The 24022-nt window shown below is 40.9% G+C and overlaps 1 protein-coding gene across 2 annotated transcripts; it reads left to right on the top strand.

The window, feature by feature from the left end:
• Positions 1-20768, top strand: LOC107648895 (zinc finger protein 420-like). Of its 2 annotated transcripts, none has more exons than XM_007490738.3 (6): positions 1-310; positions 1796-1918; positions 5364-5500; positions 10081-10207; positions 13404-13499; positions 15789-20768. In XM_007490738.3, the coding sequence occupies exons 1-6, from the start codon at positions 253-255 to the stop codon at positions 17813-17815; spliced, it is 2568 nt and encodes an 855-aa protein (XP_007490800.3). In that variant the 5' UTR covers positions 1-252; the 3' UTR covers positions 17816-20768. The 2 variants fall into 2 exon arrangements, with proteins under 2 accessions (XP_007490800.3, XP_056676519.1); XM_056820541.1 differs by lacking the exon at positions 1-310 and adding an exon at positions 968-1067.
• Positions 20769-24022: the final 3254 nt, after the last annotated feature.

The raw sequence follows: 24022 nt of genomic DNA, 5'->3' as shown, positions 1-24022 counted from the left end.
GGGCGGGAAGGAGAAATGGGAGTGCGGGGAGAAGGCTGCTGCCGCCCTGATTGGGGAACAACCCCTCCCCCACCGAGCCTGTACATGGAGTGGCCTAGACAGGAGGACTCCATTTCCCAGAATGCCTGTGCAGGTCTTGGGGCTCCCCCCCCCCACCATGGCTGACTCCATTTCGCAGAGAGTCGGTTCCCTGACTTCACCCTATTCTCGGCTCCTCCCCATCGTGACCACGTCTGGGCATGCTGGGAACTCATGTGCCCAGTCTCATATCCTGGAAGACTTGCTGCTGTGCTTCTAGGATCTTTGCTGGGTGAGAGCAGAAGCGAAGTGAGTCAGTGGTGCTGGCGGTGGGGTGGGGGGGCCGGGGCTCCCTGGGGCTCCGTGCTCTGTTGGCTGAGAATTTCTGCTCCGTAACTCCCGGGAAAGGGGAAGACCCGGGTGCACCCTTCCCGGGTGAGTGAGCCTGGGAGTGTGGCCGAAAGCATGTGCGCATGTGCAACAAGTGGGCACTGGCTGAGGTGGTGTGCGGGGCTGTAAAAGTGTGTGCTGGGGGGAGGGGGGAGTCTGTGAGTGTGTCCATGTGTGTCCCACTGGGGGATCCGAGCGCCACCTACCGGGCCGCGGAGAGCATAAATCTGTTGATCCGTCAGTCTGTCATTCAATCAATAGACACCCATCCGGAGCTTTCTGTGTACCAGGCTTTCGCCTGAGGCGTTTTGCAGGCTAAAGAAGAATCTGGGCTGGACTGGAGGGGAAATCGGGCTGGGGAGGAGGAGGCTGCACCGGCCCCGTCTCACTCCAGCACGACTCTCCGAATTCCTGTATAACTCCTTTCCCACCATGGCCCTAGACCCAGAGACCCAAGCCGGACTCTATTTCCCAGAATTCCTAACTCGACCTCCTGTAAACCCGCCCCCCCTTACAACATTTCCCAGAATGCCTAGTTTCGGATGTGACAGAAATCTTGGCACCTCCCCCTGTGGCATCCCCAAGGCATTCTGGGAATCTTTTGTAGGTAGTCCCAGGTCTTCGAAGGCTCAGTTGCAGTTTTTGGACCCCTTTTTTGGGTGAGGCTTAGAGGGAACCAGTGCGCAGGTGCGGCTCTGGCTCCCTGCCTTGGCTACTGAGACTTTCTGCTCCCAACTCCCGGGCCACAGTAAGACCCCGGTGGTGCAGTTTCAGATTGCTGAGCTGGGGGAGAGGGGGAGGCGCATGTGCAAGCAGAGAGGAGGGGCAGGAGCCCGGCTTCCCAGTGTAAATGCTTGTGGTGGGGGGAGGGCTTGTCTCCATTTCTGTGTCCTTTTTTGACCATCAATTTGAAGGACCACAGAAAAGGGCAAACACGGAAGTGCCTGGCTCAGGCCGGGGCGGCTCTGTCTATACCAGGAGCCATGGCGGGGCTTTGTCCTCCCCCAGAGAAGCGAATGAGTCCGCATCCCCGATGGGAGAAGCAGGCAACATGAACCCGTCAGGGGGCAGCGAGGGTGGGGGTTCCTGTGCCCACATGCCATGGAAGGAGCCTGATCTTGGGCACAGAAGAAATGCCAACAGGCTCGCCTCTCCCCCGCCTGATGCCCGTCTTCCCCTCTGCCCCTTCCCCCCATCTATCTCCCACAATCCATCAATGTAGTTTCTGAATGGAATGAAGCCAAAGATGGCAGCAGAAGCTTCCCCACCAGTCCAAGGCCCTTCCAAGCCTGAGGCTCCCTGTTCTCTGTTGGGGAGAGTCTCCCCCGAGGCCATCAAAAGGGCCTGGGATCTCCTCTGAGCCCTCCCCCTGTCTCATTCCCCACAGGTGTCCAAAGAGGAAGTCTCCCCACCTTGGGGCTCCCACTCCCTGAAGGACTAGAGTCTACCCCAAGCAGAGACCCCAGAGCCAGAGGGAATAACTCCCAGGACCCTGAAGCCACCATCCCAGGTAAGTGCAGCCCATCCCCAGCCCTGGCCATCCTCCCCCATGCTGGAAGAACTAAGAACTGTGTCTTTGCCAAGTCTCCAGGGGCACCATCACTGCTTAAGATCAAGGGTTCACCCTGGCTGCCTCCATATCCACTGTATTCTGGGGGTTTCCAGCCTCAGTAGCTCCTGCCTAAATGAGCAGCCCAGGTTCCAGCCAGACAGGCCCAGGCGCTGCCACTGATTCATCCACCCTGGAGTGACATCTCTAGTTACCAGAATCCCTAGAACTGGAGCTTTTGGGGGTTTCACTGACTTCAGGCAGCCATTACAGGAGCTGGTTAGGGAGGACAGAAACCTGCCAGGACGGTGACACCATTTCAGAGCATGAGGTTCTGGGAGAATGAGGGAGCTGCCATGGCTCACAGTTTGGAGGTATCAGTTTACAGTGTAGGATCACAAATGTCAGATAAAAACACCTGATGATCAGCTTTATGTAAATGAAGTGAACCCAACAAGCTCTCCTCCAGGGCACAGGCAGTGTGGAGGATGTTGGGCTCCCTTCAATGGGCAGCAGCTGCTGTGAGACACCAGCAGCCAGCAGGCTGAGTTGAGCAGGATGCTGTTGTTGTTGGTGGCCCAGAGTAGGCTGCAGAGGTTCAGGGCTCAGCACCCTCCTGCTTCCATCCTTAGAGGGAGGGACTCCCATCTGTCTGGGAGGGCATGTGTGAGGGCAAAGATGTCTTCTGAAAATGGCCAGAGATATTAGAGCAGCATCCTTTACCATGGGCGGGACAGCAAAAGAGAAAACATGAGTTATATCCTTTTTCCAATGAAGAACCTAATGGGAGTGCATATACTATATATCAGTTCCAAGGCAGAAGAGCAGTAAGGGTCAGGCAATGGGGGTGAAGTGACTTGCCCAGGGTCACACGGCTTGGAAATGTTTCAGACCAGATTTTAACCCAGGAACTCCCTTGTCTAGAACTGACTCTCCACCCACTGAGCCACTTGGCTGCCCCCTGGGGTTTCTTTAACTGTATCTCTATGCCAGCAAAGCAGAAAGAAAAATATCACAATGCAGACTGGGCAAAAATCTCATTTCTTAATGAGGTACTTTCTGAAGGTTCTGATTGTAACAGATCACTCAAGGGAGAGTTAGTTGTCAGCAAGATAAAAGCAGGAGAAGATTACCAAAGAATCAAATGAAAGAGCACAAGTGTTGTTCAAAAAAACATCAGACCAAGGAAAACCGGAAAGTTTCATCACACAGATTTCTTTTTCTTAGAGAAATGAAGAACTAGCAGACTGTTTGTTATGGGTTTGTCCTAAGGTATTACTATGATGGTTTTCAATCTTTTCTTTATCCTCTCAGCTTGAAAACAGAAGAAATGTGTGTACAGAGAGAGTAATCCAGAAAGCAAAGGTTATCCAGTAGCAGTTGACAACATTAACTAGTATCAGGCTTTTTTGCAACATAGTTGTCAATCCTCCATGTCTAAAAACTCTATCTCGGGTTTCAGATGTCCCAGGTAGTTCTTTGAGGCTCAAAAACCACCTCAGACGTTAGGAATAGGTCTCCTCTTCAGTATATTTATTTCAATGGTTCCCTGTTACTTGTAGAGATTCTTTAGATGTTCCTGATAAAATCTTTTTACAAAGCAGATCTCAGGACAGATTAGTACAACTTCTCAAATGAGTCAAAAAGGAATTCACACAGATATGCTTAGAATCACCCCCTTGAGTTTTGCCAGACAAAGTCTCCACCTGTAACGGTTCCAGATCACATTCTTGAGTAACTTGTGGCTTCTCTCTGGAATGGTGGATTACCAGCTTCATGATCAAGAACTCATCAGACAATTATAACTGAAGTCAAGACTGAAAATAATGTTAGTGACTGTTCAAAAAACTCTTCCCTCAAATGGCAAATCATACCAATCAGGTGCTTAAAGCAGAAAGTTTTCCAGGTTTCACATACAGAGAATATATTTCATCCCACAAATTTTATTTGATTTCCTTTTAGTTAGAACTCATCCTGCCATAAGGATGAATTATTTTACATAATTGCTAAAAAACTTCTGATGATTTCCTTATTATTCTTTAACTGAAAAATGTAATGTGTACATTTAATAAAGTCTGTGAAGTTTCTTGTGTAAACTTGGGGTGGAGGCTTAAGGTCAAAATTCCTGTAAACAACATTTGACACCAACCTAAACTTTATTTTTTTAGCTAATGTTTATCATTCTTATAAAACAAACTATATTTTTTACATTTAACTTAAGATTAATGTTATTAAAATAATTAAAAGCATAATACTGTTACAATCGTAAAAGAGGTAGGGCTTTTCACACTCCTAGTACCCATATATACAAGTGATGAGTCATACACTTTTCTTCTGTGTTTCTACTCCCACACTTCTTTCCCTCAATATAGATAGCGTTCTTTCTCATGAGTCCCTCAGGATTGTCCTGTGCCATTACATTGCTACTAGTAGCAAAGTTCACTAAATTGGATCATTCCTCAAAATTTCACTTTCTGTGTTCAATGTTCTCTGGGTTCTGCTCATTTCACTCTGCATCAGTTCATGGAGGTTCTTCCAGTTCATATAGAAATTCTCCAATTCATCATTCCTTACAGCACAGTAGTATTCTATCACCATCATCTACCACAGTTTGTTCAGTCATTTCTCAATCAAGGAATATCCCCTCATTTTCTAATTTGATGCCCCACAAAAAGTGGGAATATGAGTAGTTTTATACAACTCTTTTTATTATCCTTTTGGGATACAAACCAAGTAGTGGTGTTGCTTGATCAAAGGCCATACATTCTTTTAAAGCCGGTTGGACATAATTCAAAATCGAATGGCATAATATCTTTGCGTGTATAGATAAAAGGAGGAAATTTATTCCATTTTGAAAATTACTGCATGAGAGTTAAAAAGAGAGAAGTCATTTTTCTGCTTAGCATGCAAAATTTACCAAGAATGACCATATGAAAGTGCATCCAAAATGATGAGAACAGAATATCTGGAAGGTTACCTGAGATCCACAAAATTATAACAACAATAGATGAGTGACTTTTTAGGAAAGATAGAAAGGGCAGTGGAGAAAGAGTGTCCAATCTGGAGGACAGAGCATGCTCAGGCACAGGGTTTGAGTTGTAGTCAAACTCAGAACATGAGTTGTGAAGTGTGATGAGTATCTTGGACTTGGCTGTGTCACAGGTCTGTTGTGAGGTTTCATTGTTGTTATGTGTGAAAATATTTCTAAAATCCATCTAGTAGATAAGACCAAATGGTGTATCCAAAGACTGGCTCTGTTTGTTTAAGTTTATAAAAACTTTTTTGCCTGGGAAAATAGAATAAAAATCATTTTGTTTTCTGCCATCAGAGGAAAGAACTTATATAGCTCTATGTGTGTGTCTGTCCTCCTTCCTAATGTGTTTATATCATAATTTGTTTTCTTCAGAGGCAGAGACTAATTTTGAAATGAAGGAGATGTCTACAAAGCTGAGGCTTCTTGTGGAAGGATCTGGCGTCCAAAGGTGCATGAATGAGGTTCCCCATGACGGCATTTTGAGCGAAATCTGTGACTCTGATATGCAGGTAAATAAAAAACTAAAGAGTGGCTGTGAATTTGATGAAGCTGCAGAGAAATGCAGCCCATGTTCGGTCCTAAGTCAGTATCTGAAATTGAGTTCAGGAAATGTCTATTGTCAGGATAGTGTTAATCGAGTTTTCTTCATCTCTCCCTCTGTCTTCAAGAGGCAAGGGGGCAGAAAGATGTCTCAGTCAGAGCATTCTGCTGAGTGGGGGTGAGTTGCAGACTGTCAGTTGATGACTGGAGAGTCAGTGGCTCACAGTGGGTTGTGCAGTTAAGGCTGGCAGTTCAGGGAAAGTTGGCTGCTGGGCGTGAGTTGGGCCTGGGGGGTTGGTTGCTGGTAGTGTGGGTTGGTGATTAGTTGAGTTATAAAAAGGTAGCCAAGACTTTAATAACAGCAAAGACCCTTAAGGAGCAGAGGATGCTGGGGGAGAAGAGGAGACTTGGCAAAACTCTGTGGGCATTGTGGGCTTTTGAATGGAGACCCCAAGGAGGCAAGAAGCATTCTGGAGATCTTGCCAAGAGCCAAATAGAGGTTTCAGCTGAGTATTGTCCTCAGACCACTGCTACTAAGTAGTTCCTTCAAGGAAACATCTCAGCAGGGTTTCAAGACTCTTCTGACCTGGGAGGGTCATGGACTCCCTGCTCTGGAGCCTGGCCCTCTCCCTTTGCCTTGTGTACCTGTTCGGACTATTCCTTAGCCTGATAGTGTTAAAATTAGGAGTGAGGGAATTAGCTGGGCTTGGGAAGGAGAAACTCAGATTTAGCTGGACTGCTGTCTGTGTGAGGGACCTTGTAGGACAAATATATACAAAGGATTCAGACTCTGTTTCCAACTCTTGTACAAGCCTTGTAGTCATTGCTTATAAAACCTTTTGTTTTTTATTTTTAAACCTTTACCTTCCATCTTGGAATTAATATTGTCTACTGGTTCCAAGGCAGAAGAGTGGTAAGAGCTAGGCAATGGGGGTCAAATGACTTGCCCAAAGTCACACAGCTGGCAAGTGTCTAAGTCCAGATTTGAACCCAGGACCTCCTGTCTCTAGGCCTGGCTTTTGATCCACTGTGTGACCGAAAGGCTTTTAGGCAGAGGGACCTTCTTGCTGAACACCAGCCAGTACACACTGTAGAGAGACTTTATGAATGCAAATAATGTAGAAAGGCTTTCATACACAGGGGCTGTCTTGCCAGTGTAAGATTTAGGATTGGTTTGATTATAAAATTTTAGAGTTGTTGTGGTCGTCGTTTATGAAAAGAATTAACTTCTTAAGTCAAAAAAAATCTGTTAGTAGCTCTTAATTATTCAATGTAATATAAATATAGCAAATGAAAGAAGTGTACGAGGGAAGTAGAAAATATTTCCTACCTTGATATAATAAAGCTGCTAACAGCCTCATTATTTACTTTTAAATATTACAATTTGGCTGACCACAAAGTTGGATCAGGACTTTCACTTTCTTCACTTTTTACTCTCTAAAGCTATCCTTAAGTCAGTTTGATAGAAGGTAACTCTGGAGTTCAGAACTCTTCCTCCTCCTCTCTAAGGTTGTAGAGCAGCTAGAAATAGACAAAAGGGCACATTAGCCTCATAGCTGCAGCCTTTGGTCTGATACTGTAAAGTCCTTTGCAAGTGCCTCCCTTCTATGGAAAAACTGTGCTGCTGTTGCCTCCTGACCACTGCTGATTCCCCAGAAGTTGCGTGTGGACAGGGGAATTCCAATCCTCTTTTCCCTTCAACTGAGAACAGTTGAGTAGAGCCCTGACCCATCACCGTACTGCTGCCTGGTGAGCTCGTGTTTTTAGCAACAATCTGCCTGCCCTCACAGGGAGCTACTTGGTGAAAAGGCGCCAATGGAATCTTCTACCTTCTAGTCCAGAACTCTGGATTCGTGAGAAGGAGATAAGTATTGGGGGAGGTTAACAAGCTTAGCTTTTAGTTTTCTCTCCTCCTCTACACCCCCAAGAAAAGCCAGGTTTGGGGAATTGGGCTCTGATTCCCTGACCCCCAAACCAGGTATAACCCAAATCTCTGCAATTCTAGCTCTCTAAAGAAGAGTATCTTGCTCCTCGGAGTCCATTTTTTTCTTTTTTTTTTAAGGCCCCTCTGAACCCCCACTTTCTTGTAGCATTACCCTAGGTGGGAGGTGGGGCCTTGGGAAAGTAACAGAAAGATCCCAAAAGCTGCTCCCTTAACCCTGAGAAGCATTTCAGAGCCTAATAGGGAAAAATCCCAGCAGGGAACCCTGCACACAGCCTGTACTCTCCACCTAAGCCTTTTACCCTCTTAGACAAGGTCACTGGAACAGGTCCCTGCTAAGCCTTTCCCTATGAAAGTCTGAGAGTCCAGACACCCCTCAGAGCTAGTGCCCATCCCCCTACTCTGTAGGCCCAGGCTGTTCCTCAGGCTGTACCCTGGAAGGAGGCTTGCGTTACCTACCAGGAAAAGTCTTTATTTTGCCTTAAGTAAAAAGCCTTTTTTTGTTTTTGTTTTATTTCCTCCCCCCCCCCCTCAAACCTTCCTCACCATCTTTGACCTCAGGTTAAGGCTTTTCTGGCACTCCATTGAAAGATTAGCAAATTATGGCTTATCTGCTCCCACACCATTTTTTTCTTCCTAGTCTTTAGGACACCCTTCCCTCTAACCCTGTGAGACCCTAACCCCTAGCCAGGACACTCTAGGGTAGCCCCATCTAAAGACAGGAAGTAGAAGCGGAAGCAGAGAGAGCCGAAGTAGGCAGAGAGTCAGTTTAAGTACAAATTGTGTTCTCAGCCAAGGTGAGGACTCAGGTAAGATTTTAGGGAATTCTGGGAACTACCAAGGACTTCTGGGGATTGAAGTCTGGGGTTCAAATCTCCATTTTTACAATAAGCAAACCTGATGATCAGCTTTACGGGAATGAATTGAACCCTGGCAAGCTCTCTCTTCCAGGGCACAGATAATGTAGATGATGTTAGGCTCCCTCTAAAGGGACCGCAGATGCTATGGGAAATCAGCAGCCACTTTGGCTCAATTGAGCAGGGATGCTGTTGGTGCCCCGGAATAGACTGCAGCTCAGCACCATCCTACTTACATCCTTAGATGCATTGGCTCCCATCTTTCTGGGAGGACATGTGTGGAGTGCAAAGATTTCTTCTCAAAATTTCCAGAATTATTAGAGCAACATCTTTTACAATAGTCAGAATGGTATTGAAGGAGGAGTTGAGGTCTCCTAAGTTCCCCTCCTCAATGATAATTAATGAATCTGAGATCTCATGGGAGTTGACTGAATGTTGAGCTATCCAGATGGGATTGGGGGAGAGGGAGAGACAGAGAGGAGGAAGAGAAAGTGACAGAGAGACTGAGAGACAAAAGACCTGGGCTAGAATAGAGAACTACTATTTTTCTATCTGTTAAGTCATTTACCCCTGGTCAATTCCAATAATCCGCCCTTCTTTCTCTAAGCAAGTAACATATTGTTTTGATGATCACTGCTTTTTTATGCAGTTTAAAGGTCTGGTACTTCTAGACAGACCATCATCCTTCACAATTTTTTCACTATTTCCATTCATATTCTTGATCTTTACTTTCTTCCAGATAAAATTTAGTATATTTTTTTTCTAATTTTATAAAAAAGTTTTTTGGTATTTTGACTGTTATGACACAAGTTGGATCATAATTTTTATTATGTTAGCTCATCCTACCCATTTCTTTTAGATTTTGGAGAGTGTCAAATGGCCACATTAAATTACCAGTCAATTAGCTATTTCAAATGAAGAAATTCTGTCTCTTGGGAATTCCAGTCATTACACTGTTAGTATCTTTCTTTTGACTAATTTAATCGCTAAAATATTTTTAAGAGATGAACACCCTTCCATTCCTCATCAGACTTACTCTTCTTCCTGTGTATCTAAATATAAAATGATTGACAATATTCCACCCACAAAATTATCATGAAGCAAAGACAAAATGTTTTGGCTATGGCACATCATACCCAGTGGTTCCCCAAATTCTGAATTTAGCATAAGACTGAGCTCGAATTAGTCTGATCCCATATAACTCAATGGATTCCTCTTGATGCTTTCATCTAGATAAGAGTAGTTCAGACTTTTAGGAACTTAGGTAGAGAATTCCTTTTTCTTTGTTTTCTCCTCATTGATCATTGGTAACATTTTCCCCCTAGTATACACAGTATATTCTACCTTCTTAGAAAGTCTTGTAAGAAATGTTCTTACCAGCTCAATTCTCACTTTTGTGATGAGGAGAAATTTCAGATCACCCTTTGAATCTCTCTTCCATAGAATCTCCCATTTCACTCAGAGAGCACTTTCCATCTGCCTGATTACATAGGGAAAATCATTTCAGAGTGAGACATTTCTCCAGGTTTTACTCTTCACAACATGATTCTCACTTTAGATATAAAATGATTTTGTGATTATTCTTTTGGTTTCTGAATGACTGATCTCCAATGCTGGCTCAACACACTTCAAAGTCAGGAGTTTGGATGAAAGCTTTGTATACTTTAGTTTCCTCCAGTAAGTGGAGTAGGGTTTTAGTAGACAAATTCTGAAGCTTAAGCCCTAAATCTTCTGACTTTTGTCGTCTTAGGGCTCATTAACATTCAAGGATGTGGCTGTGGACTTCACCCAGGAAGAGTGGTGCCTTTTGGACCATTCTCAGAAGGAATTGTATCTAGAGGTTATGCTGGAGAATGTGCAAAATCTACTCTGTGTGGGTAAGGGTCATTTTCACTGTTGACTCTGAATCTGCCATTAAGTGAATGTCTTTTTTTTTCCAAGACAGATATACAGGATTTAATAAGCAAAAGAAAAATATTCTTTCTATGATTAGAAAATATCTGAGGAGGCAAAGAGCAAAGCACATCCTGAGCTGGGCATTGGTATATAAAAGCCTCCACATGCAAAACATCAGTTAATAATTGTAATTGGTCTCAGGTGCTTGAAGAGTTCAAAAAGGAATTAAAATATGAAGTGAATGAAGTGGAAGAAAAATGGGGCAAATAAATGCAAGTATTACAAAAATAAAATAAGAGATGAAAAAGCAAAATTGGTTAAGTAGCAAAAGAAGCTTAAAAATCTAATAAAGAAAAGAGTTTTATGTTTTTTTTTTTAATGTAGTGTTGACTACCTGGAAAAAAAGGGTAAAACAATCCAATATAGAACAGAGTTCCTAGAAAAGTAAAATGGACCAAATGGAAAAGGAGGATCAAAAATCTTCCTTTTAAAATTAGAATTCAGCATATAGAAACTAATGACTTTATGAGACACCAAGAGGCGATAAAAGAAAATCAAAAGAATTTAAAAAGAGAAGAAAATATGAAATATCTGACTGAAAAAAGTACCTGACCTGGAAAATAGATTCATGAAAGACAATCTAAGATTTATTATACTACCCCTCCAACCACAATGGCCTAGATGTCATATTCTATAGAATTATCAAAAGAAAACTGCCTCAATATTCTCCAGTCATGGGTTAAAAGTGAAATGGAAAGAATCCACAGATCACCTCCTGCAGTCAATCCCCATATCACAACTCCCAAGAATATTATATCCCAATTTAAGAACTTTCATGCTAAGGAGATAGTATAGCACTAAGCTAGTTAGAAACAATTCTTATATCATGCAGCCAGTGTTAATTTTACAGGTTCTGGGTAGTTCTGTATTAAAGGATCAAAATGCTTGGAATATGATACTCTAAAAGGTGTAGAGACTGGGTTTATAACCATGAATTACCCTCCCATGAAGATGGACCATATTCTTTCAGGGAGAAAAATTATTATTTAATAAATAAAGTGGAGGTCCAAGCATTACTAATAAAAAGAACAGAACAAAGCAGAAAAGTTAATGTCCCAATCCAAAATTCAAAAGAAGCAATAAAAGAAAAATAAGAAAGACAAAATTTACAGGAGTCAAGAAGGTTAAATTTTTCATGTGCCTAGTGGAAAGATGATATTTGTCACTTTTAAAATCGTTTTATCATTATCATAGTAGTTGGAAGAAGTATACTTATACAGAAAGTGTGGTATTAAAGTGTTAAGGAAGATATGTGAAAAAAATTTAAGAGGTGGAAAAGAGGATAGCACTGAAAGAATAGAAGAGAGAAGTAACATGGGGTAAATTATATCAAATAAAGAGGCATGGGAAGAAAAACCATTACAGTTGTGATTCCCTTGTAACACAGTAGAGGGGAATAATGAGGGTGGTGACAGGCAATCAGTACTAATTATTCTCATTGGGAATAACACCCAGACTCAGTGGGTTATAGAATCTTATCTTCACTCTAGAGTAACAGGAGCAGAATAAGGAAGGTGGTGGAGGTTGGACAATAATATAAGGGAGGTGGAATATAGGGAGTGATTAAAAGGGAAAGGTGGATAGAAAGTGAAAGGAGAAGGTTGTGAATTTCAGATTTACTCCACTCTGCTTAGTCCTTAGAATTTTAGCAACCAGGAATGTATACACGCCCCACTTAAGGATTAAGTTTGGGGCAGGAAGGTCTATGACCTACATGTGCTAGCAAGTGACAAATCAGAAACAATTGACTGACCCCCCGGGCTGTCCAAAGCCAAGGTTAAGCCACCAGTGGTACATGTGAGACACAGGAAGTTATGTAAAGAACTGCCTTTATATTTCGAGTCACTTCATGTGAAAGGGACTAGGCAGTGGAACTTGACTGTGGAGGAGCTCAAATATGAGACCTCAGACTGCTTCCCTTAGATTGTCATCTGGTGAGTGCAGGGTTTACTCCCCTTTCCTTGGATTTTCTGGAGGCTCAAACTTCTGGGGATGCCCATATCTTGAGATTCCCTTTCCCTTGGCTTTTTGGAGGCACCAGCCTCTGAGGAGGCCCCTCATATTGGAGGAGGCCCCATGGCCATGCTAGATGAAATCCCTCCCCTCCTCCCTGACCCTCCACTGGAACTTGTAAAACCCTGCTTGGTGTCTCTCTCTTTTTCCTCTTTTTCTTTCTTCCTTAATATCTTCACTCTATTGTAAATAAATCACCATAAACTTCCATTCTGACTTGAGTATTTCATTGGGATTTAGAATTTAAAATCCCTGGCTACCAATTAAAATATGTTCTGTCCAAACACAAGTTTTATCCCTAACAAAGTTCAGGATTAAAAGAGGAAAACAAGATGAAGGGGAATACTGAGATGGTTATCATACCTTGGATTATAAATGAGATGAACTCACGTAAGAAATGGAAGCAGATAGCACAGTGTATTAAAAACCAGAATCCCGTGATATTTTGTTCACCAGAAACCCATTTGACATATGCAAGTAGTGATTTAGAGAGCAAAGGTAAGGGGACTGTTATTTCCAGAACATGGAAATAAAAAAAGAAAATATAAAACGAGCTCACAGTTAATTCTGCCTATACTAGCAAGTTTATTCTAATTCTTCTTTCATTCTTCCCTCAAATCCCATTCTAGATGATGGGAATGGAAAGAAAGGGAATCAGTATTTCAGATTATCTGTTCTATGTCCTCTACTGGGAAAAGTTTTTCATAATCATCATTAATTTCACAACACCCCTGTGAGTTTGATACTCTCATTGCCCTCAGTTCACAATTGAGGCAACTGAGACGAACAAAGTTTAAATAACATACTCAAGGGCACCCATTTATCATCTTTCTGAGCCTGGATTAAATTCGTTTTTCTCACTCCAAGTTTTGATCTCTTATCATTTCACTACCAGCTACCATTAATTTCTGTGTAGTAGAAGTTGTGGAATGTGCCTATTCTTCTATTATAAGAGGTAAAGATGGAATTTTCTGATTGCAAATGTTTTCCATGATATTCACCCTCGTGCAAATATTCTAAGAGTGAATACAATAGAATCCATCCTGTAGACCTTACTTTCATGACCCTTTCCCTTAATATAGATCTCTTCTTTCTTATGCCCAGGTCTTCCAGTGCCTAGAGAATATTTTACCTCTTGTTTTCAGCAAGGGAAAGCACCATGGCTGCTAGAGCAAAAAAGCCTAAGGAGCTCCTGTCCAGGTGAGTGAGGTGAAAGCAACTGTATAAGGGCTGTTATCCCAAAAAACTTTTATCTGTTCTAGTGAAGGGAGTGTTAGAATTGGGGACTGGCAGACCAATTTTGAATCATGCTGCTCATTTTCTGAGAGATGGATGAGGGACTCAAGTATAGGGAGGTCATGAGACATTATATATTGTAATCATAAAATAAGATGAATAATTTGTATGTATGCACTAAATGGCGTGAGATCATTTTTCCCTTTCTTAATTTTTATAGCATTTTTCCATGTTTACATGATTCATTTTCTTTCCAACCCCTCTTCCCTCCCTTCTGCCGGAGCCAACAAACAATTCCACTAGATTATATATAAATGTTATCACTTGATACCTATTTTTAATTTTTGCAATAGAGCAATCTTTAAAAACCATAACCTCCCTCATGTACTGTGGTGAAAATTTATCAGACCAGTACAAAACGCTCAGCTAAATAAGTTTAATGAGAGGAGACCAGTCTCACAGTAAACCTAGACTCTAGTCAAGATCATAAACAGAGACCCCAAGCTATAGAAGACAGCCTTTTCTATGTCAAGAAATCTGATGACACAGTGACAGAAAATACAATCAAAATTAAAATCGAATGGATGCAAAATCTTTCACATAGGCATTTCTTAATTAATGATGCAAGTGCTGATTAAGCTATAAAGTGTAAAAAATATTCGCTATGGGTGGTAACTTTTGTGTATTATTATAGCTGACCTTTCTAAGGACTCTGTAAGAAGGGGTTGGGGGCTAAGTGTTTTTCTGCTGACAGTTATTATGAAATATTAGGAGTAATAAGTTGGGTGCCTCTATAAGTATCTTCTTATACAAAAAAGAATAGTTCACCACCCCCATCTGACCTATTTTGTTATACAAAAACAGGCATGTAGTGGGCTAAGTGAAAAACTTGGCTCATAATATTAAGGTAAAAATGCCTATAAATGAGATTTGATACAATACTAAACTTTATTTCATTTTTAGCTATTGTTTATAATTCTTATGAAGTTAATTATATTATTTGACTATTTAGATTTATGATTATGTTATTAAAGTAATTATAAAGGATGATTATATTGTAATCATAAAAGAGGTAGAGGGTTTCACACAGTACATATATATAAGTGATAAGTCATGTTTTTCTTCTGTGTTTTTACTGACTCAGTTCTTTCCCTCAGTGTGGATAGCGTTCTTTCTCATTAAGTCCCTCAGGATTATTCTTTATCAATACATTGCTACTAGTAGCAAAGTCAATTACATTGTATCATTCCACAAAGTTTCCTGTTTTCTGTTCAGTGGTTCTGCCCATTTCCTTCTTCATCAGTTCATGGAGGTTCTTCCAGTTCATATAAAAATCATCCAGTTCATCCATCCTTATGACACCTTATAGTCCATATATCACAATGTGTTCAGTCATTACTCAATCAAAGGATACCCCTCCATTTTCCAATTTCTTGTGACCAAAAGGAGTTGGGATATGAGTATTTATGTACAATCCTTTTAAAATTAACTCTATGGGATAAAAACCTAGTAGTGGTATTGCTGGATCAAAGGGCATGCAATCTTTTAAAGCCAGTTGGGCATAATTCTAAATTGAATGGCATGTCTTTGCATGTTGGAACAATTAAATTTTCCTTTCAGAGTATGTAGAGAGAACTCCATTCCACTTATATTCCATTTTGGAAATTACTTCATTAGAGCTCAAAAGAGTGAAACTATTTTTCTGCTTAGCATACAATTTTACCAAAAATTACCATGTAATAGTGTATCCAAAATGATGAGAACAGAACATATGAAAGGTTAGCTGAGGTTCACAAAATTATAGCAATAATGTATGAATGACTTTTTAGGAAAGATAGAAAGGGCAGTGGAGAAAGACTGTCCAATATAGAGAACAAAGCATAGTCAGGTACAGTGTTTGAGTTATAGTCTAGCTGCAAGGAATTTGTTCAGGTCATTCCTTCATTCTTAACTCATGACATGAATTGTGAAGTTTGATGAGAATCTTTGTCCTGCCTGTGTCATATGTTCATTATGAGATTTCATTGTTTTTATATGTCGTAGTCTTTTTTATAATCATCAATTTTGTAGATATAACCAAATGGTGTATTCAAAGACTGGTTCTACTTCTTTAAGTTTAACAACTCCTTTTTATCTGGGGAAATAGAATAAAAATCAGTTTACTTTCTGCCATCAGAGGAAAGAACTTATATTGCTCTATATGTTTGTGTGTGTCCTTCCTTCTGTGTTTATATCATAATTTGTTTTCTTCAGAGGCAGAGACTAATTTTGAAGTGACAGAGATGTCTACAAAGCTGAGACTTTTTGTGGAAGGATCTGACCCCAAAAGATGCATGAATGAGGGTTCCCATGACTTCATATTGAGAAAAATCTGTGACTCTGATATCAAGATCAATAAAAATGTAAAGAGTGAATATGAATTTGATGACCCTTCAGAGAAATTCAGCCAATATTCAGTCCTACATCAGCGTGTGAAATTGAGCTCTGGAAATGTTTGTTGTCTGGATAGTCAATACAGCAAATGCTTTCCTGAAGAAGTAGGACTTTTTCAGTGGAATGAGAAAGCTTCTGTAAAGCCCATGTATCAAGGTAACCTAGGAGGAATAGCCTTTGGCTGCAGTTTAGACTTCATTAGACATCCAAACATTAAATGGGTAGAGATGGTTTCTGTGAAGGATGAAGGAGGGAAACCTTTCAGTCAAAACTCTGATCTTGCCGCAGATCAAATAAGCCATTCGGGAGAGAAACCTTCTGAATGTAAACAATGTGGAAAGACTTTCAAACGAAGGGACTCTCTTGCAGTACATCATAGAATCCACGCTGGAGAGAAACCTTATGAATGTAAACAGTGTGGAAAGACTTTTCCACGTAGCAGCTCTCTTGCTACACATCAGCTTATCCACAGTGGAGAAAAACCTTATGAATGTAAACACTGTGGAAAGGCTTTCACACAGAGAAGTCATCTTGCTGCACATCAGAGCATCCACACTGGAGAGAAACCTTATGAATGTAAACAGTGCGGAAAGACTTTCAAACGAAGGGAGTCTCTTGCTAAACATCATAGAATCCACTCTGGAGAGAAACCTTATGAATGTAAACAGTGTGGAAAGACTTTTCCACATAGCAGCTCTCTTGCTATACATCAGCTAATCCACAGTGGAGAAAAACCTTATGAATGTAAACACTGTGGAAAGGGTTTCACACAGAGTAGTCATCTTGCTGCACATCAGACCATCCACACTGGAGAGAAACCTTATGAATGTAAACAGTGTGGAAAGGCTTTCACGCAGAGGGGCAATCTTGCTAAACATCAGAGAATCCACACTGGAGAGAAACCTTATGAATGTAAACAGTGTGGAAAGGCTTTCACAGAGAAACAATCTCTTGCTAAACATCAGAGAATGCACTCTGGAAGGAAACCTTATGAATGTAAACACTGTGGAAAGGCTTTTACATGTAGCAGCTCTCTTGTTATTCATCAGCTAATCCACATCGGAGAGAACCCGTATAAATGTAAACAGTGTGGAAAGGCTTTTACACATAGCAGCTCTCTTGCTTCACATCAGCTAATCCACAGTGGAGAGAAACCTTATGAATGTAAACAGTGCGGAAAGACTTTCAAACGAAAGGACACTCTTGCAGTACATCATAGAATCCACTCTGGAGAGAAACCTTATGAATGTAAACAGTGTGGAAAGGCTTTTACACGTAGCAGCTCCCTTGCTACACATCAGCTAATTCACAGTGGAGAGAAACCTTATGAATGTAAGCAGTGTGGAAAGGATTTTAAACATAGCCGCTCTCTTGCTGCACATCAGCTAATCCATACTGGAGAAAAACCTTATGAATGTAAACATTGTGGAAAGGCTTTCACAGAGAGAGGATTTCTCAATAGACATGAGAAAATCCACACTGGAGAGAAACCTTATGAATGTAAGCAGTGTGGGAAAGCTTTCACAGAGAGAGGATATCTTGTTAAACATCAGAGAATCCACACTGGAGAGAAACCTTATGAATGTAAACAGTGTGGAAAGGCTTTCACAGAGAGAGGATCTCTTGCTAACCATCAGAGAATCCACACTGGAGAGAAACCTTATGAATGTAAGCAGTGTGGAAAGGCTTTCACAGAGAGAAGATCTCTTGCTTCACATCAGAGAATCCACACTGGGGAGAAACCTTTTGAATGTAAACACTGTGGAAAGGCTTTCACACACAGGAGGTCTCTTGCAATCCATCAACTAATCCACACTGGAGAGAAGAAGCCTTATTGTATTGGATAAAATCATTCAATATTATATGTCATATACTGATCAGTATTAGTAATGTTAGATTGGAAACTTCCTATAAGAATTAGTGAAAGTTTGGTATCCTTCTCAAGGAAGATAAAAATCTCTCCTTATGAAGAGTAGAGAAATTTCCCTCCCCTTTTTATAGATACAAAAATATCAACCTTTTATATACTTTTTTCTAATATGGCCAAAATTTCCCTTAAAATTTTTTTTTAATTAATGAATTAAGATATTACATTGCCATTCACATGGGAAAAGTCTTGAACCATGCAACTACAATCTTAACTCTTTGTCCTAACTGTTTCAGTTTGAAAGGCCTTGGCCATGTCTAAATTCTGGCTTAACTTAAAAATTGAAAACTTAAGAAATGCTCCCATGAGATCAATACACTTGGAAAGTTAAGGAGGATCGGAAAAGACAAAGAAAATAAAGCATACACAGACATTGCATTTTACACAGGTAGTGGGTGACTGGAAGTGGTATATTGTGTTAATTTCTGATATATTTTGAGTTCATTTGTATATCCATGGACATTTCTGTTGTGTCAACCACTCAGAACAATGCCCCTGTTCTCTCCCTTTCCCTAATAAAAGTGGCATATTTTGCTGTAAGCATCTCATCCAGTTTCCTATCTACTATCTATCATTTGAACTAGGATGCAGACCCATATTTTACTCCAAACATTATAAATTTGTGGAAAGGTTTTCCCAAAGATGGGCCATCTTGCTGGACATACTCTTTTTGCCAAGAGTGGATTGGGGTTCCTGAATGTTAATTGCTTTTTAAGCTTTTGTTTTGCCGGACTTTGCCTTTGTAGTATCTTCATTTCCTAGCCAGGAGCTTGAGTGAGGGCAGGTAATGTGATGTTTTTTGATTAGAGAAATTTAAAGCATTTTGCACTGATGCTACCTTTCCTGCCCTTGCTGCCTTGGCTGTATCCAGCCTTATTTCTTCCCAGGCTCCACACTCTTCAGCTTTGAGTCTCAAGTCTTGCTGCTAAAGCCTTACATTGCCCTCAGGGATAAGTCTGTGGTGACTTCAGCCAGCACCTGAGAATCCAGAGATTTCCTCGGTCCTCTCTCTGACTCTGGAATGGCAGGTGGTGTAGGAGAGATGTAATCAGCTGGTACTCTGATAAGTGCAGTTTTGCCCTCTTATACTGTTAGAATCCCCAGACCCTACCTACCTTCAAGGATGCATCCCATGAGAGAGCCCCTTTGCTCTTCTGGTTTTGATTTCTGTCCTTTTGAGAGGCTTTGTTATGATTTGTTGGAAGGAGGTTCAGGAGGCTCCTGCTGCTACTGTGCCATCTTAGCTCCACCCCTCAATGCCTCCATCTCCTGTTAATCTTGTGGGTAAAGATTTTTTTATGTAAATTGAGAATTGTTATGCCACACATTATGATTATCATTATTGTTAATTTGCTTGATGAAAATTTGTTGATGTAATAAGTGAATGTAATGGTGACAATTTGTCTCTTGTAGTATTAGTCCAGGATAAAAGTCTCAGTCCTAGAATTTTTACCAAAAGAAGTTTGAGTGAACTCTTTTTTCACCAAAAGAGGAAAATTACTATCTTTGCTTCAGTAGTTTGACTTGCCCTAATGATAAGTCCAGCTATTTCACTACTGTGATAGCGATTCTTCATAGTGCCACTCATTTCTCAGTGTTTATTTGTCTGCTGTCTTCTATTCCTGAAGTGCTGCAAAATCTGAAGCCCAATATTTGTTGCATTTACCTGATTAGATACCAATGACATGTGGATCAGGCTGTCACAGACTATCATAATCTCTCCACAAAATTTCAGATAATATAGAAGGATTTACAAACTCCAGTGCAAAGCTGACTCGTTCCTGGCTTCCCCTAGCCATGAAATGGCTCCGTTTGATTCAGGAAGGGAAACAAGACATCCCAGGCACCAGGAAAAAGGACTTTTCCCAAGGAGGACCTGTCAGCATCCAGGACCAAGAGACGGGTATATTCCATATCCGGTCCGCTGGCTATTAGCACTAGAGTTCACCTTCTGGGGAGACAGTGAAGCCACTTTGCTGTGCTCACTGCAGCTTCTCTTTGTGAAAGCACTCACAACCACTCCTGGCCCAAGGATTGCATTTCCCCATGCTTAGTGACTTGTGCTGCTACACCACTAAATGCGGGCTTCCTTAGACCAGAGACTTGCTAGAAAAATGGAAAATATAAAACATCACTGTCATTTCAAATCTCCACCTGACCTTCATCTATTTGGTGGAACCCTTATATGATTGTAAAACCATTTAAAAAAACAAAACTATACAAATTTCACTGTTCCCCCCTGGCAATCCTGGGTCAGAGGAGGTGAAGGGGGTTACCAGAACTACCATGGTTTGGGGCTACAGGAACTGCAGTGTTTTTTGAGGTCATCCTCTCTCCTGCTTGATCTAAGTGGCCAGACAGCAAAATTTATTGCCATTCCAAGAACAGAACTGGTTCAGCTCCAAAGATAGCAGCAGTTTAAGAAGGCCCAGCCTATAAATGCTGCCCAGGACACTGAAGCTGGAGGTGACAATGGCGTATGGCCAATCATCATCTTTAAAGACACCCATGAAGTTAAAGAAGGCAAAGACACAAGGCTAAAATGCAATCCAGGTATCACAGGGTTTAGCTGAGTACTGAAGGCAAGCCTTTTCTTTCTAAAAATGTCATCACCAAGCATGCCTGGCAATTCATACCGGAGGTCATTATGGTGTGCAAAGCAATCCCAGTCATTATAAAATGGGCATGAGTAGCTCACGGGATCACTTCAGTACTTTCTAGTAGAACATTAAAATGTCTAGAATGTATTGCTTATTAATATGATTCAAAAGGGGTATGTTCCTAAGAGGAGGGGGAAAATAGTTTTGAAAAAGTTTTATAGTTTTGAAAAGTAAAATCAGAAATAAAAATTTTGAAATAAATTAGAAATAAAATTGGGTCATGGAAATATAGAAATATACTTTTAAATTTAAATTTGAATATATGATCATATAGAAATTTTAGAGATTATTTACAGAAAATTGTATAGAAAATATAGTAGAAACAAATTTTGGAGGAATTTTTTAGAAAATGTTTTATAACTGAAATTATTTTGGTACTGAAAGAAATAACATTTTGACCTGTATTTCAATTGGAGATTTTGCCTGGAAATTCAATTTTAATGTAAGAAATTGAAAATGTCCAAGATCTGAATCAAACCTGGCAAATTCATTCTTCCTCCAAATCTTACAAAAAGTAGAACATCTTGTTCCATATGGATCTCTCTGATAATTCTGTGAAGCAGAGTATGGTTTCTCCTATGTTTCTTGGGACTTTTTCATTGCTGCACTGACTGGGATGGAACTATTTCAAATTCCTATAACAGCTTTTTAGTTCAGAGTATAGAAAGACAATCCTATTGTGAATTGTAGATAATCAATAGGGGATCAGGAACATATTGTGAACTCAGTGTTTTAGATACTGAAACTGGGAAAACTGATAGTAAAAGAAATAGTGAGGATGAATATCTCTATCAGCACTTGAAATCTAGGACAGATCCAATGTAATCAACTCCTAGTCCTTCTACTCTGAAGAGAGCCTGTTACCTGGATCTTGTCTGCATTCTGAGCTTCTGAACCCCCAAATTGCTCATTTCCTTGATACTGTCATGGATTATGTTACCCCAAACTATATCATAGACATACATTCCATGATAAAATAGACTTGAGGCCTTTGGACTGTATTCCTTGGTGGTATTCAGCTCCCTCCACCCCAGACTGTGGGGGCTACACTGTGCCATGTGACTGGCCCATCATGTTACACCGAGTCACCTCTTTAGTCCTAAGATGTAGTAATAAAGGCCATGAACTGTATCAAGCCATTCAGAGAGGCCCTCAAGGTGGTTGGATTTATCAACAAAACCACCAGTGCAGCTCCCCCAAATGAGTGGTGGTTTCTGTAAGCTCAAGAGAATCTATATCTTCAATACTTGGACCATAATTTGGTCTTTTGCTCCATTTGTTTATGCCAAGTTAGGCTTAAGAGTAGCCATAATTTTGTCAATTTTAAGTCTAGAATTCCTCCTCTGTTTCACCTCCATTACAAAATTTTGCTGTGTGTGTGCTATCAATCTGGGTCTAGTTTTGAAGGCCCTCCTGAAAGCAGTTTGACTGCCTTCCTCAGTGCTATTACACATATCTCAGGAAAAAGAGGACAATTCCAAAAACCCAAATCATAAATCTGTGAGTTGGTGACCTCTGGATGATTGTTTATCTGCATTGGTCAAGCTTTTCCTCTGTTCCCTCAGGTTGGGATAGCACATGTGGAGCAGCCTGTGTGGAGCACACCCATACAGAAGGTTTAGGAAGAGTCAGCTATACAAGGCATTTAGCTGCCTGAGCACATGGAAACAAGAGCTCTACCTGGGAAAGTTCTAACCCAATAGCCAGTCATGGAAGTAGTAGCCCTGGGTATGAATTTTGGGGGCACCATTGATTCCCAGCCTCAGGATTACAGTAGTGATCTCCTCTTTAAAGAACTCCTCTTTGGGACTTGAGGGATTGACTCAGTCTAGAATAGCTACTATTTGCTACATCTAGTGCTCTGTAACAAGCTTCAGAATGAACGTTTCCTCTGATGGTTATAAAATGGGCCTGTGCTCTAATTAATCAATTATATTGGTCACATATGTATAAATTGTTATGAATGATATTGGAGACTGTACTAGCAGGGGTCAGGAACTAAAGTTTGAGAGACCTAAGAGAGAGAGGGGACAGATAAAAGGAAACACTCTCCTAGGTAGAGCTACACAAGGGAAGGTAAGAGGTTTGATTAAGGTCCAGAGCTGAAAAGGTAAAGATAAAATCTCCTTCAGTCTTTGATTTCTGTTTTCTTCCCTTGATAGATATTATCCTAATTCCGTTAGTACATTAGGATAATAAGATGTTCAGTTTCTTATGGATTAATAAGATCTACTTATTCTTTTGGTATTTAGGAATGGTAGGTTTAGGGAAGAGGGAAAATTAGGAAGTCCCTAATTCTATTTTAACCTAGATTCCCTTCAGGGATTGAGGGTTCAGGTCTGGAGACCTGAGTCCCTGAGTAGATTATGGAGTCAGGCTGTTGTATTTTCCTGATATAGAGAGATGTACAGTTATTGAAGAGATCAATTGACAATCTTCTTGAGTGGATAGTCTTTTATCTTCCCTAAAGGGAAAAAGTCTCTATCCACCACAACTGAGGAAAGATGGCTAATCTGATTTCTTCAGATAGATGAGGGATTACAGCAGGTCGAGTTCAGCAAGGTGCTCCTCTCCCTTCAGTTTCAAAAGAGGGAAGAACCGCTCTCCAACTGTTCATCTGATTTTCTTGGCTAGAGGTTCTAGCCCCATCCCCTATCGCCAGCAAAATTCCATTCTCTTCCTGCATGAGGTTTCCTTGCAAACCAAGTCCTTGCAGTGCAGATTGTACCTCTCTCATCCATAAGACTTATCAAAGTTACTAAATGATACTTTCAAATAGCACAACACACTCATCTAAACCAGGATATTACATCTAGGAGGGATCCATCCTCAGGGACACCCACATGGTTCAATAGCCGTGGCTTAGTAGTTCTTAAATGGGTCCTAATTGTTTTTTTGGATTCTTATTTTAATCATTATAAACTGTTTCATTACTCTATCCAAATGTTATCTTGCTTTGAAGCATATGTTCTAGATTGTTCTTCTGATGTATTTTCTTTAGAGATGAATTCTTTCAAAGATGTTGCTAATACCTTCAATCCTGTTCCACTAGCTGTTGTATTGCTTAATACTAGAGCCCCAACATCAGAGGTTGGGCAGAGTTTATGGCTCTGTTCAAACATGGAGCCCCAGAAAATGCAAGGCATCTGCAAGAGGAGAACTGGGACTCGGTGCAAATACTACCCAGGATCTAGTGACGGTGAGAGTTACTGCTTCCTGATATTGTGGTTATTTCATATTCCTCTGCCTGCAGACACTTGGTCCTTCTGAGGAAACTAAGGGCATGCTTGGAACCCCTCTGCTTTCAATGGACACCCCTACAAACAAATCTTTCATCTCCAGTTTTTACAATAGATTTTTCTGTGCTAGCTCGTACCTACACTGCATGAACTTTACCTTTTGCTCTTTGTGACAACAGTGGAAAGGGACACACTGGGCATATGTCCAACCTCAAGCATTCTTCAAAA

The sequence above is a fragment of the Monodelphis domestica genome, chromosome 3 (genome assembly GCF_027887165.1).
Source record: "Monodelphis domestica isolate mMonDom1 chromosome 3, mMonDom1.pri, whole genome shotgun sequence".
Lineage (NCBI taxonomy): Eukaryota > Metazoa > Chordata > Mammalia > Didelphimorphia > Didelphidae > Monodelphis > Monodelphis domestica.
The sequence above is the reverse complement of the archived record's forward strand: the minus strand, read 5'-3'. Positions and strand labels throughout refer to the sequence as shown.